The 13623-nt window shown below is 37.7% G+C and overlaps 1 protein-coding gene across 1 annotated transcript; it reads left to right on the top strand.

Annotated features, from left to right (window-relative positions):
* Positions 1 to 3138: 3138 nt before the first annotated feature.
* On the top strand, positions 3139 to 12816 carry vps25 (vacuolar protein sorting 25 homolog). The gene is made up of 6 exons (XM_028819154.2): positions 3139 to 3279; positions 3933 to 4078; positions 6049 to 6102; positions 8526 to 8614; positions 9054 to 9129; positions 12289 to 12816. The coding sequence occupies exons 1-6, from the start codon at positions 3233 to 3235 to the stop codon at positions 12399 to 12401; spliced, it is 525 nt and encodes a 174-aa protein (XP_028674987.1). The 5' UTR covers positions 3139 to 3232; the 3' UTR covers positions 12402 to 12816.
* The last annotated feature ends 807 nt before the right edge of the window (positions 12817 to 13623 follow it).

Genomic DNA, 13623 nt, shown 5'->3' with positions numbered 1-13623 from the left:
TTTTTCCATCCCCAACATGAGCGCCCAAAGATTCAACAGTGCAACTTTAGCCACTACACCACCAGATCACAAAACATCTAATGCAGGTAACTGAATTAATCCTAAACAGATATTTTATTTATATGTTTATCTTACTGGATTGCACACTCCCACTACACCGATATGATTCTGCCAATGGCAGTTGGTGTGGTGTGGTGTCCTGGATTTGAGTCCTGTACCTGGTCACTGTCTGTGCTGAGTCCCAATGTTTTCTCTTAGAGAACTCAGGTTTTTCTTACACATTCCACATATTTGCACGTTAAGTCAAAATGTGGGACTAAATTGGCTGTGTTTTAATGTTTGTGCATAAGTAAGCTCTGTGATGGACGTGTGCTTAATTCAGAGTTAGTTCCTACTTTGCTCTTAATGCTTCCCAGATAAGCCCATCTCCCCACAACTGTAAACTGAATTTAGCAAGTCTGAGAAGTTTTTTTTTTTGTCTAGTTTTACCTTATGTCATGGGACCATATATTTAAGTAAATGTCTACAATTCATTTATTTTGTTCAGTTTTCTTCAGGCATCTATTTATTTTCTATATTCACTTTTTCCATTCCAGAGTGGTGGATTTAAGGAGTCTGTGCTGGCAGTGTTAGATTTAAGGAAGAGACCCACCCTGTATGAAGCATCAGTCCGTTACAAGGTACGGTAGAGTGATACACACAGTCACACTAAACAATAACAGTCAGGCTTTGTGCACTTTTTGAAAAACTGCAGCAACCATAGAAAACACACACAAATATTTGGAGAATATGGAAACTCCATGCAGGTGTTGACCCAGCCAAGAACTGAGCTCAGGTCCATCTGGCTGTGAGAGAATGCACCAACCACTGTGCTGCTGCTCTGTTTATTTCCATTGAATGAACTGTCTTCGGTATTAGCTGGAGTTGAGTATTTTTAATTTTCCAGCTCACTCTCTTATAGCTGACTCTGACTGACATTGATAGGCTTTTCAAGTCACAGTAAACAATTGATAACTATGAAAAAAAACCAGGAAGTAAAATAATCTAGGAATTAAAAATAAATGAAGAATTGTCAGGGGTTTAAGTGCTTCATATCTAAATTATAGCCCCTTAGCTTTAAATTGCAAATTAAAATTCTAAAACGTAAACCAATATCCTTCAAATTATAACTAATATCCACATATATATATGTCCATATGACATTTTATATTCTAATTATTAATTATAATTAATATATTTTTATATGGAGACCCGGGTTCGCTTCCCGGGTCCACCCTGCGTGGAGTTTGCATGTTCTCCCCATGTCTGCGTGGGTTTCCTCCGGGCGCTCCGGTTTCCTCCCACAGTCCAAAGACATGCGGGTTAGGTGGATTGGTGATTCTAAATTGGCCCTAGTGTTTGCTTGGTGTGTGGCTGTGTTTGTGTGTGTCCTGCGGTGGGTTGGCACCCTGCCCGGGATTGGTTCCCTGCCTTGTGCCCTGTGTTGGCTGGGATTGGCTCCAGCAGACCCCCGTGACCCTGTGTTCGGATTCAGCGGGTTGGAAAATGGATGGATGGATATTTTTATATTTAGTTAGTAATTATTCAAACTTTCTCAAGTAATATTAAAAAGGTGTTTTGCATTACATTGACATTTCAAAAATATAACTTGTGCCATATTATAGTCAAAATGATTTTTTTTTCTCTACTTATGTAAATGTTCCATATAGAAAAGGTGAAATGTGAAAGGATGGAAAGAAAACAATTGTTAAGGTGAAAAACATTTGGTTTTAATGTAATCCAGTGTAAAGGAAATATATAAATATTTGGGGCTGGACAGTGGCCCAAATTCTTTGTTTATGGAGTTTGCACATTTCCCCCATGTCTGTTTGAATTTTTGTCTCATTAATCTGATTTTCTTCCCACATCCCATAGACATGCTTGGTTAGGTTAGCTGGCTGTGGTAAAACGGCCCATTGTGAATAGGTGTGGGGGTGTGCATGGCCCTGTGATGGACTGTCCCTCATCTTTGCTTTGTTCCTGATGCCGATTAATAAGATCTGCCCTGCCAGTTGGGTAAAGACTATGTAAAACGGAACACAAGATGAACATAAAGTGTTGGGACATCATCCGACAACCCTGTTTAATAGGGCTGGAAAATGAGAACAGAAATTAAAAAATGGGACGCATGGGTGCTGAAGTCACAGCCAAGCCTGTCTCAAGTCAGTCAACAGGTTTAGAATGAACACAGACCTCTTCTGGTCCTGAAGCTTCTGGGCTGTGGACAGTGAGAAAGCATGCATTAACACTATCTGTCGTTTAAATCTACTTGCTCCAAATTAGGTTTACAGGTATCTAATGCCTATTTTAGCAGCATCTGTTGCAAGTCAGGGGCAAACACTGGATGAAACATCAGTGTATTGCAAAGTAAAGCACAATTGTGTACACACCAACCACACATGAATACCAGTCTACAGTAATTTAGAGTAACCAATCAAGCAGATACATTAATCTTTTGGATGTGGGAGAAAAACTGAACAAAAAACCAGAGTGCCCTGGCAGCATGGAAAAGATGTCTGTTATTATATTTTATATTGACTAAACATAACATTCATAAACCTGTGGGGATCTTAGGCCTGTTCCAGTAGTATTGGACACAAGGCAGGAACCAGACCTCAACGGGGCACACTCATACACATACTAAGACTCGCTGTCATACAGGGCCAACTGGGAATCACCAGTTAGGCGAGATATATATATATATATATATATATATATATATATATATATATATATATATATATACATTTAACTAAAAAGCCAGGGTATGTTGAGAACTTTTACTGAAGTTCCTGACCTATATCAGCATGACTTTACACGTGGCGCTGCTGCCACATGATTGGCTGATTAGATACGCAGATGTTCCTAATAATTTGCACAGGAAGTGTTTCTGAGTCTAAATGTATACATTTAAAAGATGCATCTTCTTTGATCGTATCATTCTCCTTTACAGTTATAATAAACTGGTTCACAGTTCAGCATAACTTTCTAACTATGCTATTAATCGGCTGTCGTGCAATGTAAACCCGTCAATCCATAAGTTCCTTCATTTATCCTCCTCGGTTATACCGTACTTGCATACATTCTAACGCTGCACTCGTGGAACTCTTCTTTGCGGCGTTTGTTCCCACTTTGACTGGGACATTTAACAGGGTTGCACGTTCTTCCTGGATACGGGTGCGGTGTCGCAGCCATGAGTTTTGAGTGGCCCTGGCAGTACAATTTTCCGCCTTTCTTCACGTGAGTTACATCGTTTAAGTCAAGGCACGCTCACGCGCCGATGCGGTCCACGTACCGTGGAGCTGCAGGCTTTTCGAGGTGATCTCCTTCACCTAGATCGTGCCAGCTATGGGACTCCACTTCCTGTGTGCTCATCCTCGGGGAAGGCGAGCCGCTTGCAGCCCCAGCTCTTTTCCCTTCTCGATGAAGTCTCCTGGTATCAGCAGCACTTCGGAAGAAGAGGTTTACGTCTACCTGCTCAGCAACAGGCTACTAAATGCGCTTTGGAGCTGTGAGAATTAGCGTCGTTATCGCAGGCGCTGAAACAGTTTGACGTAGACGAGTTGTAACTGTAGGCTTCACATGAGAGATGTTACTGCTTAAACTAGTTATTTTCTTTCATTGCTTTTTATGTATGAAATAGATTAATCACAACATTCCTTATGTTGTTAGCCTACCATAACCATTTGCAGTGTGTATATGTGCCACTTCGTGCTTCAAAATCGAGAATGCAACATCGGTATAAGTCAGTAATATGATATCTTCCTTGCGATGTTGTTTGGATGAGATCAGAGTAAACGACTAGGTGCTTGTTTAGGATGGCTCAGTGCTCACTGGGTATTAGCTCCTTCAGCTTTGCTGTGTGTTTTAACAAACGTATTTGTCCTTGGCAGACTCCAACCAAATGCAGACACCCGGCAGAAGCAGCTGGTCGCTTGGTGCTCTCTGGTATTGACCTACTGCCGACATCACAAAATCTATACCCTTGATGTAATGGAGGCTCAAGAGAGTCCGATCTTCAACAATAAGAAAATCGAGAGTATCCTTTTGCTTTCATGTATCTCTTGCCCTTAAGTTGGCAGACAAAGCTCACATATTTGAAACCACGGCTTCTGTAAGAGACATTTGAGGTTTGCTTGAGGTGTCAAACTTGGAGTTAAGGGAATATCCTGACATGAAAGTGTGAATGCTCATTTCATAGATAGAAACGTGACATGTCATTTAGGATGGTCTGCTGGCTGACCTTTGAACTTCAAATTTTTCAAATCAAAGTTAATCATGGTATATATTAATTAGCCATATACAATTCTAGAGTGAAGAGCATTTTATAAATTTAGCAAATAGATAGATAGATACTTTATTAATCCCAAGGGGAAATTCACAAATTACAAAGAAGATAATGGTACATGGGCCCATAGCTGTCAAAAATGGTACTGAGTATCAGTCCTCATCTTTTTATGTTCATATTTCAAAAGCGTGTATCCATATTGTTTTAAGAAAGACAAAAAACACAAAGCAGAATATTGTTTGACATTCAGCTATTTTAAAAGGAAATTACACTTCACTGCTCGTCTTCCACTGCAGTGTCTTTCAGGGTCAGGGGTGTCACCAAGCGATATTAATGACACTGAATGTTGATGCCAATCCTTAATATGATATATGTGCATATCTGTCTGTTATTACAAACCATGGCAGACCATACCCACTGACAAAAACAATTGCAGAAGCAAAAGTAGGCAAGTAAGCAGAATAGAACTTAGAGAGTGGGGTCTTGCTGAGGTTATCTTAACTCCATCCATGGTGGAGGCTGTGAGTAGACTAGTGAACAGGAAATGTATTCATACCTCAAGGAAAGTAATTCCAAGCATCTGTGATAAAATAATGATTTCTAGTTTCCTAAATCGAAACCTTCGCTTTGTCAAAGTGAACGTATTTGGTAAGTTTTCAAGGTTTCTTATTCATCTATAGATTTGTTTACCCATTAGTTCCATTGTAAGCGGCAAGGACAGACAAGTAAGTTTTAGAGATTAAAAGAACGCCTCACTTTAGAACACAATTTTTTGTGGAAAATTAATATATACTGTACCATGATTGTGAAGAAAAAAGTTTGATTTGAGAAATACTGAACTTCACCTTAAAGCACAGTATTGATACAGGTCTTATGTGGGACCTGAGCTACTTTTTTACGTGCCTCATCTCTGAAATGCATAGTGCTATTGTCAAATACCTTGAGATGATGTTCACTTTAAAAAGGTTCTGCATTTAATAAAAGTTATTGCAGGTTAATTACTTCACTTTACATGTCTTCTTAAAAATTTCTTGGATTCACCATGGTACGATTGTTGTTCTAATTCTCTTAAAACAGTAAAATAACAAGCGGTCAATAGTCAAATCTGACAGACCTGTTTAATTAGCAAGTATTATGGACAACGGAGTGTATTCTTTCAGACAGGACTTGGCCACAACATTTTACATTCCAGTTGTTACCATCAGGTCACAGGTTCTAAGGTTTCATGGATAAAAAGCAACTGGCGCAAATACTCTTTAATTCCAAATGCTTTTAATCTTATTATAAATAAGTTCAGTTTTAATAAACATCCACAGGCTTAAGTCATGGGATGAACAGTTAGCATTTGCGTTAATCATCATTCAGGTTCATATGTTGGTTTAATTTTTATGTGTAATAGGTTTGATATTATGTTTCACCATAGGTATTATGCAACAATTGTATACTAAGTTTTATGTTTGATGGCTGTGTTCTTTGTGATGTACTTTTAAGGTTATGTCATGATCACTCTGTAAAACCTGCTGACAAAGCAAATTTCCCTCTTGGGACAAACAATTGAATTGAACTTGAGTATATTGTTTTATAAAGGCTATTCAACAGCAAATAAAAAAAAATGTCTACCAGACGTTAAGAACTGTGTAAGTAAGAAAGAACTAAATGTTGCACTACCCGAGAAAAGTTTGGAATATTTTATGTCTGTTGTTCCTTAATTTAGCCAACAGGAAAACTCCCAACAGAGGCAGTTCAAATTATTTTTGAAGAGCTAAGAAAAAAAGGTGAGTTTAAGAATAATTTGACAGCAATAATTTGTAAAACGTTTGCACATAATTGTTACCCACTTTTGGTTATTATTTCAGATGTATTAATATTTGTGCAAACATCCATCCGTTTTTTGAGTTTGTATTTTTCTATTAACAATGTTCCTAGGAGCTAGGACTGATTCAGCAGCAGCAGGCACATGGCAGGACTAAACTTTAGAAGGTATGCCGTTTTATTTTTGGGCACACACTTGATCATGCAAATATTAGCCAATCAGCTTAATCTAGTTTACAGTCACATGGCATGACCCTATGTAAACAACAGAGGTTTATAAGGTCATTATTGTCCCATGTGTAGAGTAAAGTGAAATTCTTACATCATGCGTGCAACTGGCAGCATGTTTACACTCTTGGGCATCATGATTAGTGAGCATTGCAACCTTACCTTGAAATATGTCATCCAAGTCGGGAACCAGATCTGGATTGGACAGCAGACACTTATTCAGACTATGCCAATTTAGAGCTATCCATTAATTTATTTGAAATATCTTTCAAAATATGTAGACAAACCTGGAGAGAATATCCGTGTTCTATAGACATCCACTAGGCCGGGAACTGTGACCCAGCAGCACTAATCATGGCACTGTCCTTATGCTCTTGAATTAGCTTTTGACTTCGCAATATTTCTAAAATGTATATTTGATTATGGAAATGTACTGTATATGAATTGTGTTCTAGTTCATATTTAAAAATGTATACACGTATTTTAAATGATTATTTGTGACTTATTTGTTTACGTTATTTAGCTGACCATTTTATAGAAAAGTATTTCATAGCTGAGATGTATATATTTTTTTCTTATTTAAAAAGTATAAGTGACTCGCTTGGAGTCGCATAGTGATTTAGTTTTTCTGAAGGGACTGGAAAAATTTAAAACTTAAAAGTCCAGTGCTTTAGCTGCTAAGCCAAAGTGGCAGAGTGGTGGCTCTGAGGCTAGGGATCTGCACTGGCAATCGGAAGGTTGCCGGTTCAAATCCCATAAATGCCAAAAAAGAGACTCTGCTCTGTTGGGCCCTTGAGCAAGGCCCTTAACCTGCAATTACTGAGCACTTTGAGTAGTGAGAAGAGCGCTATATAAATGCAAAGAATTATTATTAAAAAGTCAATAGTCTTTCTTAAATTGCTATATATTGCTATATTGTTTTATATTTCTGAGATGGAACAACAGGAAGTTCAATTTTATTGTCATATGTACTTGGTACAATGAAATGCTAACATAGTCTCCTCAGAACAGTAATACAATACCCACAAAAGGGGCACATACACAGGTATATATGTTATGTACTGTGTGTTTTTGTACATGCAGACATACATACACAGTGTTTTTAAATAATAATGCTTCTTTTAATATATGTTATTATGACCGGCTGTTCAGTGAACTAACGACTTGTGGATAGAAACTGTCCCTGAATCTATGGGTGTGAGTGCCAATGTCACTGTACCATTTGCCAGATGGAAGGAGTGAGAAAAGCAACTGTGATCTCTAACTCAGCAAGTGTTGTATATTTCTTGAACAGCAGGCAGCAGGGTGCTGGTAATGTGCTGTGCTGCCTTCACCACCCTCTAGGACCTGAATTAGATGGCTAGCTCAATTAGTGTGTGTTTGTGTGGAAGTTGTACATTCCATACCATTTTTGTATTATCTCATGTACTCCTGCTTCTTCCCACATCTTGAAGAAATGTTCATTAGGTTAATTACAGACTCTTAACTTGTCCAGCTACGAGTGGGCCCTGCATAGACTGGCTTCCTGTCTTGCTTATTGTCCAGCTGTGGGCCTGTCTCGGGGCTTGACTCCCTGTAACCCTTTATTAAAGGCCACATCTTCTGACAAGGACAGCACAAAGGTTTTTCAGAAGTAAGAGCTGTGTATGAAGCAGTAGTTGGTTTATTCTGATTTACAAAACCAGAGTAAATGCAACTTTTATGTAATTGGTTTTGAAAAACGTAATAAATAATGTCTTTACATTTGCTTTTATGCATTTTTATTCAATCCTTTTGATTTCTTGTTTTTTTTTTTTTAATGCTGATGCCACACAAGTGTAGTGTCTAGAGAGTCTTGCACTGGGCACTGTCCGTGTGGACTTTGCATGGGTTTTTCTCCAAGTACTGTAGTTTACTTCTCACATTGCAGAGACTGGTGTTTTAGGTTAACTGGTGTGTTTGTGAGGACAATAAACTGTCCCCCCATACAGGAGAGTTTCTGCCTCACTGTGATTCTGAATTGGATTAAGTGTATCTGAGAATTTGTTTTTCCTGTTAGGTTTAACCAAAGACAATGTTACTACCTCCAGTTCTTGCATCATACAAGTGGATATATTATTTGGGGGCATCTGTTTGTTACCATGTGAGAAAATTCAGCTTTTTAATCCTCTCTCTACAGGCAACCTAGAATGGATAGATAAGAATAAAAGCCGATGTTTGATAATGTGGAGAAGGCCAGAAGAGTGGGGGAAACTAATATACCAATGGGTAAAGGGCATTTATTTGTTTTTACACATTAAGTATTTTATTTAGTAAGTAAATCTTTAAAGACTGCATATTCCTGCAAGACTTGTGTGATTTTAATTATTAACATTAAGGAAAAGAGTTTATGTACAAGCAGATACTGAAAGTAATGTTACAATTGCAGGCGCCCTTATTTTTCAGTGGTTCAGTTTTTAAACTGTAGATTTCAGATGGCTTCCTGGTAAACCTTCTGTTATAATTTATACATTCAAATATTTATTGAAAATATATTGTATTATAATTTTTTTAATTCAATTTTAAATGACAGTTAAATAAATTCAGTATCCAGAAATTAAATTCACTCTATTCTCATTAAAACCTTTAAAATGCATACTTATTTAAGCTGAAATAGCAATGCAAAATATGCTCTGTGCATACATATTAACTGATTTCTGTAATTCAGGTATCTAAAAATGGAATGACAAACTCCGTATTTACACTGTATGAACTTTCAAATGGAGACGACACTGCAAAAGAAGGTATGTTTTTGAAGTGGGGTCTTCTGCAGCCCCAAATCTAAATTTGTTCATGCGTGAGGCACACCTACACTTTAGCATCTGTGATGTGTATTGCATGGCCTTTTTCATGACTAAAACATCCTTCATCCATTGATATATATTAATGACTTGCATACGCAGGGGACGACAGAAATAAAATATATATATATAAAATCTCCAAAATACATGACTAAGGATGAATATGCTTTCTAATTCAACATATGTTTCCACAAAAAAATGCAACAAGTCTGAAATCTTTTTATATAAAATAGAGTATCTGTCTGTATGTTTGTTCCCTGCACAGTTCTACACCCTTTGACTGTTCTGGACCACATTTTGCATAGTTGCTGTCTTGGACCATATGGACAAATTAGACTTGGAACCCAAAATTTTGACCCTCGTGGGGTCACAGTGATTTATTTTCATGTGCCCTACAGTTTGCACTCCAGTGCCACCTGCTGGCTCAGAGCAAGTGAAACATCTGAACAGACTGAAGCCAAACTAACAGATAAAATGACCAGAGCTTAAGATTACTTACTCAGGCAGCACTGTGTGCTTGTTCTATCTGCTTTAATGTAAAAGGGTGCACTTTTGCAAGGGGGTGTTGGATGAGGTTTCATCAAGAGTGGAAGTGCAGTGAAACACAAAGGACAACCAAAGGGTTGTTGTTTAACTCCTGCTTTATTGGCTTTTCTGTATAATTTAAGTACTTCAAATAAGAGGACGAGTCAGACATGAAAGCATTTGTGGTTACAACCCAGTAAGGAGTTAACTGCAATTCTGGAATCCAGCTGGACCCAAAAAGAACAAATTCTCGATTCGTGAGAACGCAAACATTAATAGAGAGGCAGTGTGGGATGATGGATGGGACAGCTAGTGTTTTATAAAATGGCGGTAGTATGTTGTCCATTTAAATTATTCTTTAGCTTAAAAAATAAATTCTTGACATATTTGTGTGTGAATCAATTCCATATCTCTACTTTATCTGTTGAGATTCCAGCTGCAAAAATACTATAGATTTGACTGCTTTTCAGTATCTGTTTTGAGGATCAGCATACACTTCAAAACTTTTCATTCGTATGGAGCAGCAATTTGTAAATGTTATTCTCAGTTAAAGCCTTGGCTGTTAGCACCCATGTGCCATACGGTCTTTTAATGTAGTCTTCTGTCGACACTTTCACAGCCTTGCACATAAACCAAATTATTACTAATTACTGCATATTTAGCAGATTGATTTGAAAATCATCTCGGTCAAAAGTACATTTGTTAACATATATTCAGATTAAGTGACTTGCTGACACTGTGAGGGAATCAGGAACTGAGCCGGCAACCTTGTGCTTAATGTTTAGTGTCTTATCTACTATATGTCTCTACTTGTCTATGTGTATAAAATAACTGAGCACTTTGTTGATGATTCACCATCCTGATTTTAGCAGAATGGCATGTTCCAGAGTGTACTGCCATTGCCATTGTCACTGTCCAGTCAGACTTGGCAATATTAAGAGAAACATTTTATTGTTCAATAGGAACACGTTGCATTGTTAATCCTTTATGGCAATGCGTAAAATCCTTTAATATTTGGGAACTAAACAGAAAATTAATTGCATCTCTTTAACACCTGGCAATTTGTTACACTGGGTGTTTTTATCAATACCAGTGCACAAGTAAATAACATGTAAATGATAAGTTATTAAGTAACAATTTTTGATTCCTCTGTTTCTTATTCTATTCACATTCATCACATTTAAAAAAAAGTTTGTTCTTCCACCTTTGTAACATATCCCATGTTCGCTCGTTCCACTCCTTTGCCACTGATGAGAAACTCATCTGTGTTTTTATTACGTCCCGCATGGACTACTGTAGCGCCCTAGAGGCAGGTGCCCCTTCTGATCTGTTATCGCATTGCCAGTTGGTTCAGAGCTCTGCCACAAGAGTCCTTACACAGACCCACAGCAGCGAGCACATCACAGCCACCCTGCTGTGTCTTCACTGGCCCTCTGTGTCTTACAGGACTGAATATAAAATTCTACAAATAACGCATTAAAGCTTTAAATGGCCTTGCACCGGACTACGCCGGTAACCTCCACCATCACTGTGCTCCTGTCTGCCCACTAAGGCCCACCGATTCTGGTAATCTCTTTGTGCCCCAAACTCAGTTGTGTTCTTTGGGTGATGGAGCCTTCAGCTCTATGGCACCCCGACTTTGGATCGACCGCCCTACATGAATAAGATCAGCCGACTTAATTCACTCTTTCAAAAAACAACTTTAAACGTGTTAGTTCAGGAAGGTGTTTTAAGTCACCCTGACATTCTGACCCATCTTTCATTTTAACCCCTCTATTCAGATGCCCAGGAAAGTTTGTGTTTGTACCACAAAGTACTTTATTTGTTCAGGAGTTTCTTGTAGTATTTGTGTTTTATTCTGGTTTATTGTCACTTATTCCGTGTCAATGCTTTGTAAATCCTCTATTTACCTTTAGTATTTTTGCAGGTATTATTTGTATCCAATGGTGTATATGCCCAGTTATTCTTTCTGAATTTTTGTGAAGCGCTTTGAGCATGGGAAAGGCTCTATATAAATGAAATGTATTATTATGATGATTTTATTAAGGTTTCTTATATAAAGTTGCTTATGTTGATGCTTTATCTACATTAACTTCTATGCCTTTTCTTACACAGCATGTTGGTGATAAAATATTATATAACAGAAATTATTAAATCTAATTCAAGTCTATGAATTTAAATTATATTTGATGTATCTTTTGACTTAATACGTATTTCATTTATACAGCTGGTTTAGCAACATTCCTAAAATATCCTCCTCAAAGGCACTATAGCAGAGTCACTGCCTGGGAGTTAACATGGTGACTTTTTAGTTGATACTCCAAATGCTCAAATACTGCCTTGTGTTATCTTAGGATCTTCATTTAAATAACTACATTTTTAAAAAATCACTATAAAAAGTCCACTGAGACTGGCTAACTAGTTACGAAAAGAGAGCTAAAATGAACTTTTAGATTTTAGATGTTCTGTTTTGAGGCTAATTAATATGTGTGACAAACATATACTTCACTCTTCTTGTTTTTATTGCCAGTGAACGCAGCACTTGAGTTTAACCCACGCTGTCTTGTTTTATCCTAGAATTCCATGGACTGGAGGAGTGGATGCTCCTAAAATCCTTACAGGCTTTGCAGCTGGAGCAAAAAGCAGAAATCATTGCATTCAATGATAGCAAGGGTGTTAAGTTCTTTTGATAAAGACTTCAGAAAGATCGCTGCAGGTGTCAATTGAAATGGAACTGACAACTATGGAAGAGCAGTCCCTCTGAACGTGTGTCTGTGCCGCAAAGAAAAAGGAATCCTGGCTACCTTTTTTTTCTTTCTTTTCTTTCATACTGTAAAGTGTAACTGTTGAAGCTCCCAGTGACAATATCAGCACCCACTGATCCGAATCAAAAGCTTTATGTCAGACTTTGTGTGCTAAGTAAACGGTGAATATGTTTTTGTGTCCTTACTTTGTAAGAATGAGTGTGAAAGGTGAGGTATGAGGTGTCGATGTAAATATCATAAGAATGTGAAATAGGCATTTTGGACTTACCCTGATTTGCAGATTTATTCTTAATAATGATGATTTCATACTCAAGGTGCTAATAAAGAAGACATCTGAGACCAAGGTGATGGCTGATGGAGTATTTGCTTATCAACAATCAGATGGTAGACAAGCTGTTGTTTCTGTGATAGAATAACCACTCAGCACCCCTATTATCACATGTCATGTCAAAAGAACAGGTCACTGCAGCCTACCTGTGGCAAATTATGAACTAAACATGAAATGGTCACCCCCTCCAATGCTACAGTCAAGTGGTTTGAACCTAACAGCAGCCTTACATTTCAGTTTTTGCACAATTTTCTGTTTTGTAGTGCTGCAGTTAGCAGGGACTTGCTTGAAGAAGGGCTCATATTAAGATTATTTTATCATCTGCTACAAAGCAGGGTTACACTGGTGGACTGACTGCATGTGTGTGATGACATTGGCCATGAAAATGTGAAACCTGATTATTCCAAAAGTTTACTAAAATAGATTAGGCTGTTTTTGGAGCTGCAATTCTTGACTGTTGTGATTTTATTTCATCACTAGCTGTGCAACCCGTCCAAGACCAGTTGAAATCTAATCAACGTAGATCTGTATTAACATTTGCAGTGGATCATCTGTCTGGAATGTATTTTGTAATGCATGTAAAATGCACAGCATTTGTCATTTCAACAGATGATACATCACAAACATTTGTAGTAATAAAATACATTACAACAACTGTTTGTGATGCGCCATCTGTTAGAATGACAAATGCAATACGCTTTCTTAAAACAAATGTTTGTGCTGTGCCATCTGTTGGAATGGCAACTGCAACATCTATCTGTTATACGAGGGGTAGTCAAAAAGTTCCCAGAATTGTGATATATAGCGGGAGACACATTG

This window comes from Erpetoichthys calabaricus, chromosome 14 (assembly GCF_900747795.2).
Source record: "Erpetoichthys calabaricus chromosome 14, fErpCal1.3, whole genome shotgun sequence".
In the NCBI taxonomy this organism is placed as follows: domain Eukaryota; kingdom Metazoa; phylum Chordata; class Cladistia; order Polypteriformes; family Polypteridae; genus Erpetoichthys; species Erpetoichthys calabaricus.
This window is presented reverse-complemented; position numbering and strand designations above follow the sequence as displayed.

Excerpts from the sequence above, each read along its gene's own strand:
- vps25 (XM_028819154.2), top strand. The coding sequence starts at position 3,233 with ATGAGTTTTGAGTGGCCCTGGCAGTACAATTTTCCGCCTTTCTTCAC. Across the intron at positions 3,280-3,932 it reads AATTTTCCGCCTTTCTTCAC|ACTCCAACCAAATGCAGACA; the intron begins GTGAGTTACATC and ends TGTCCTTGGCAG. Across the intron at positions 9,130-12,288 it reads AGACGACACTGCAAAAGAAG|AATTCCATGGACTGGAGGAG; the intron begins GTATGTTTTTGA and ends GTTTTATCCTAG.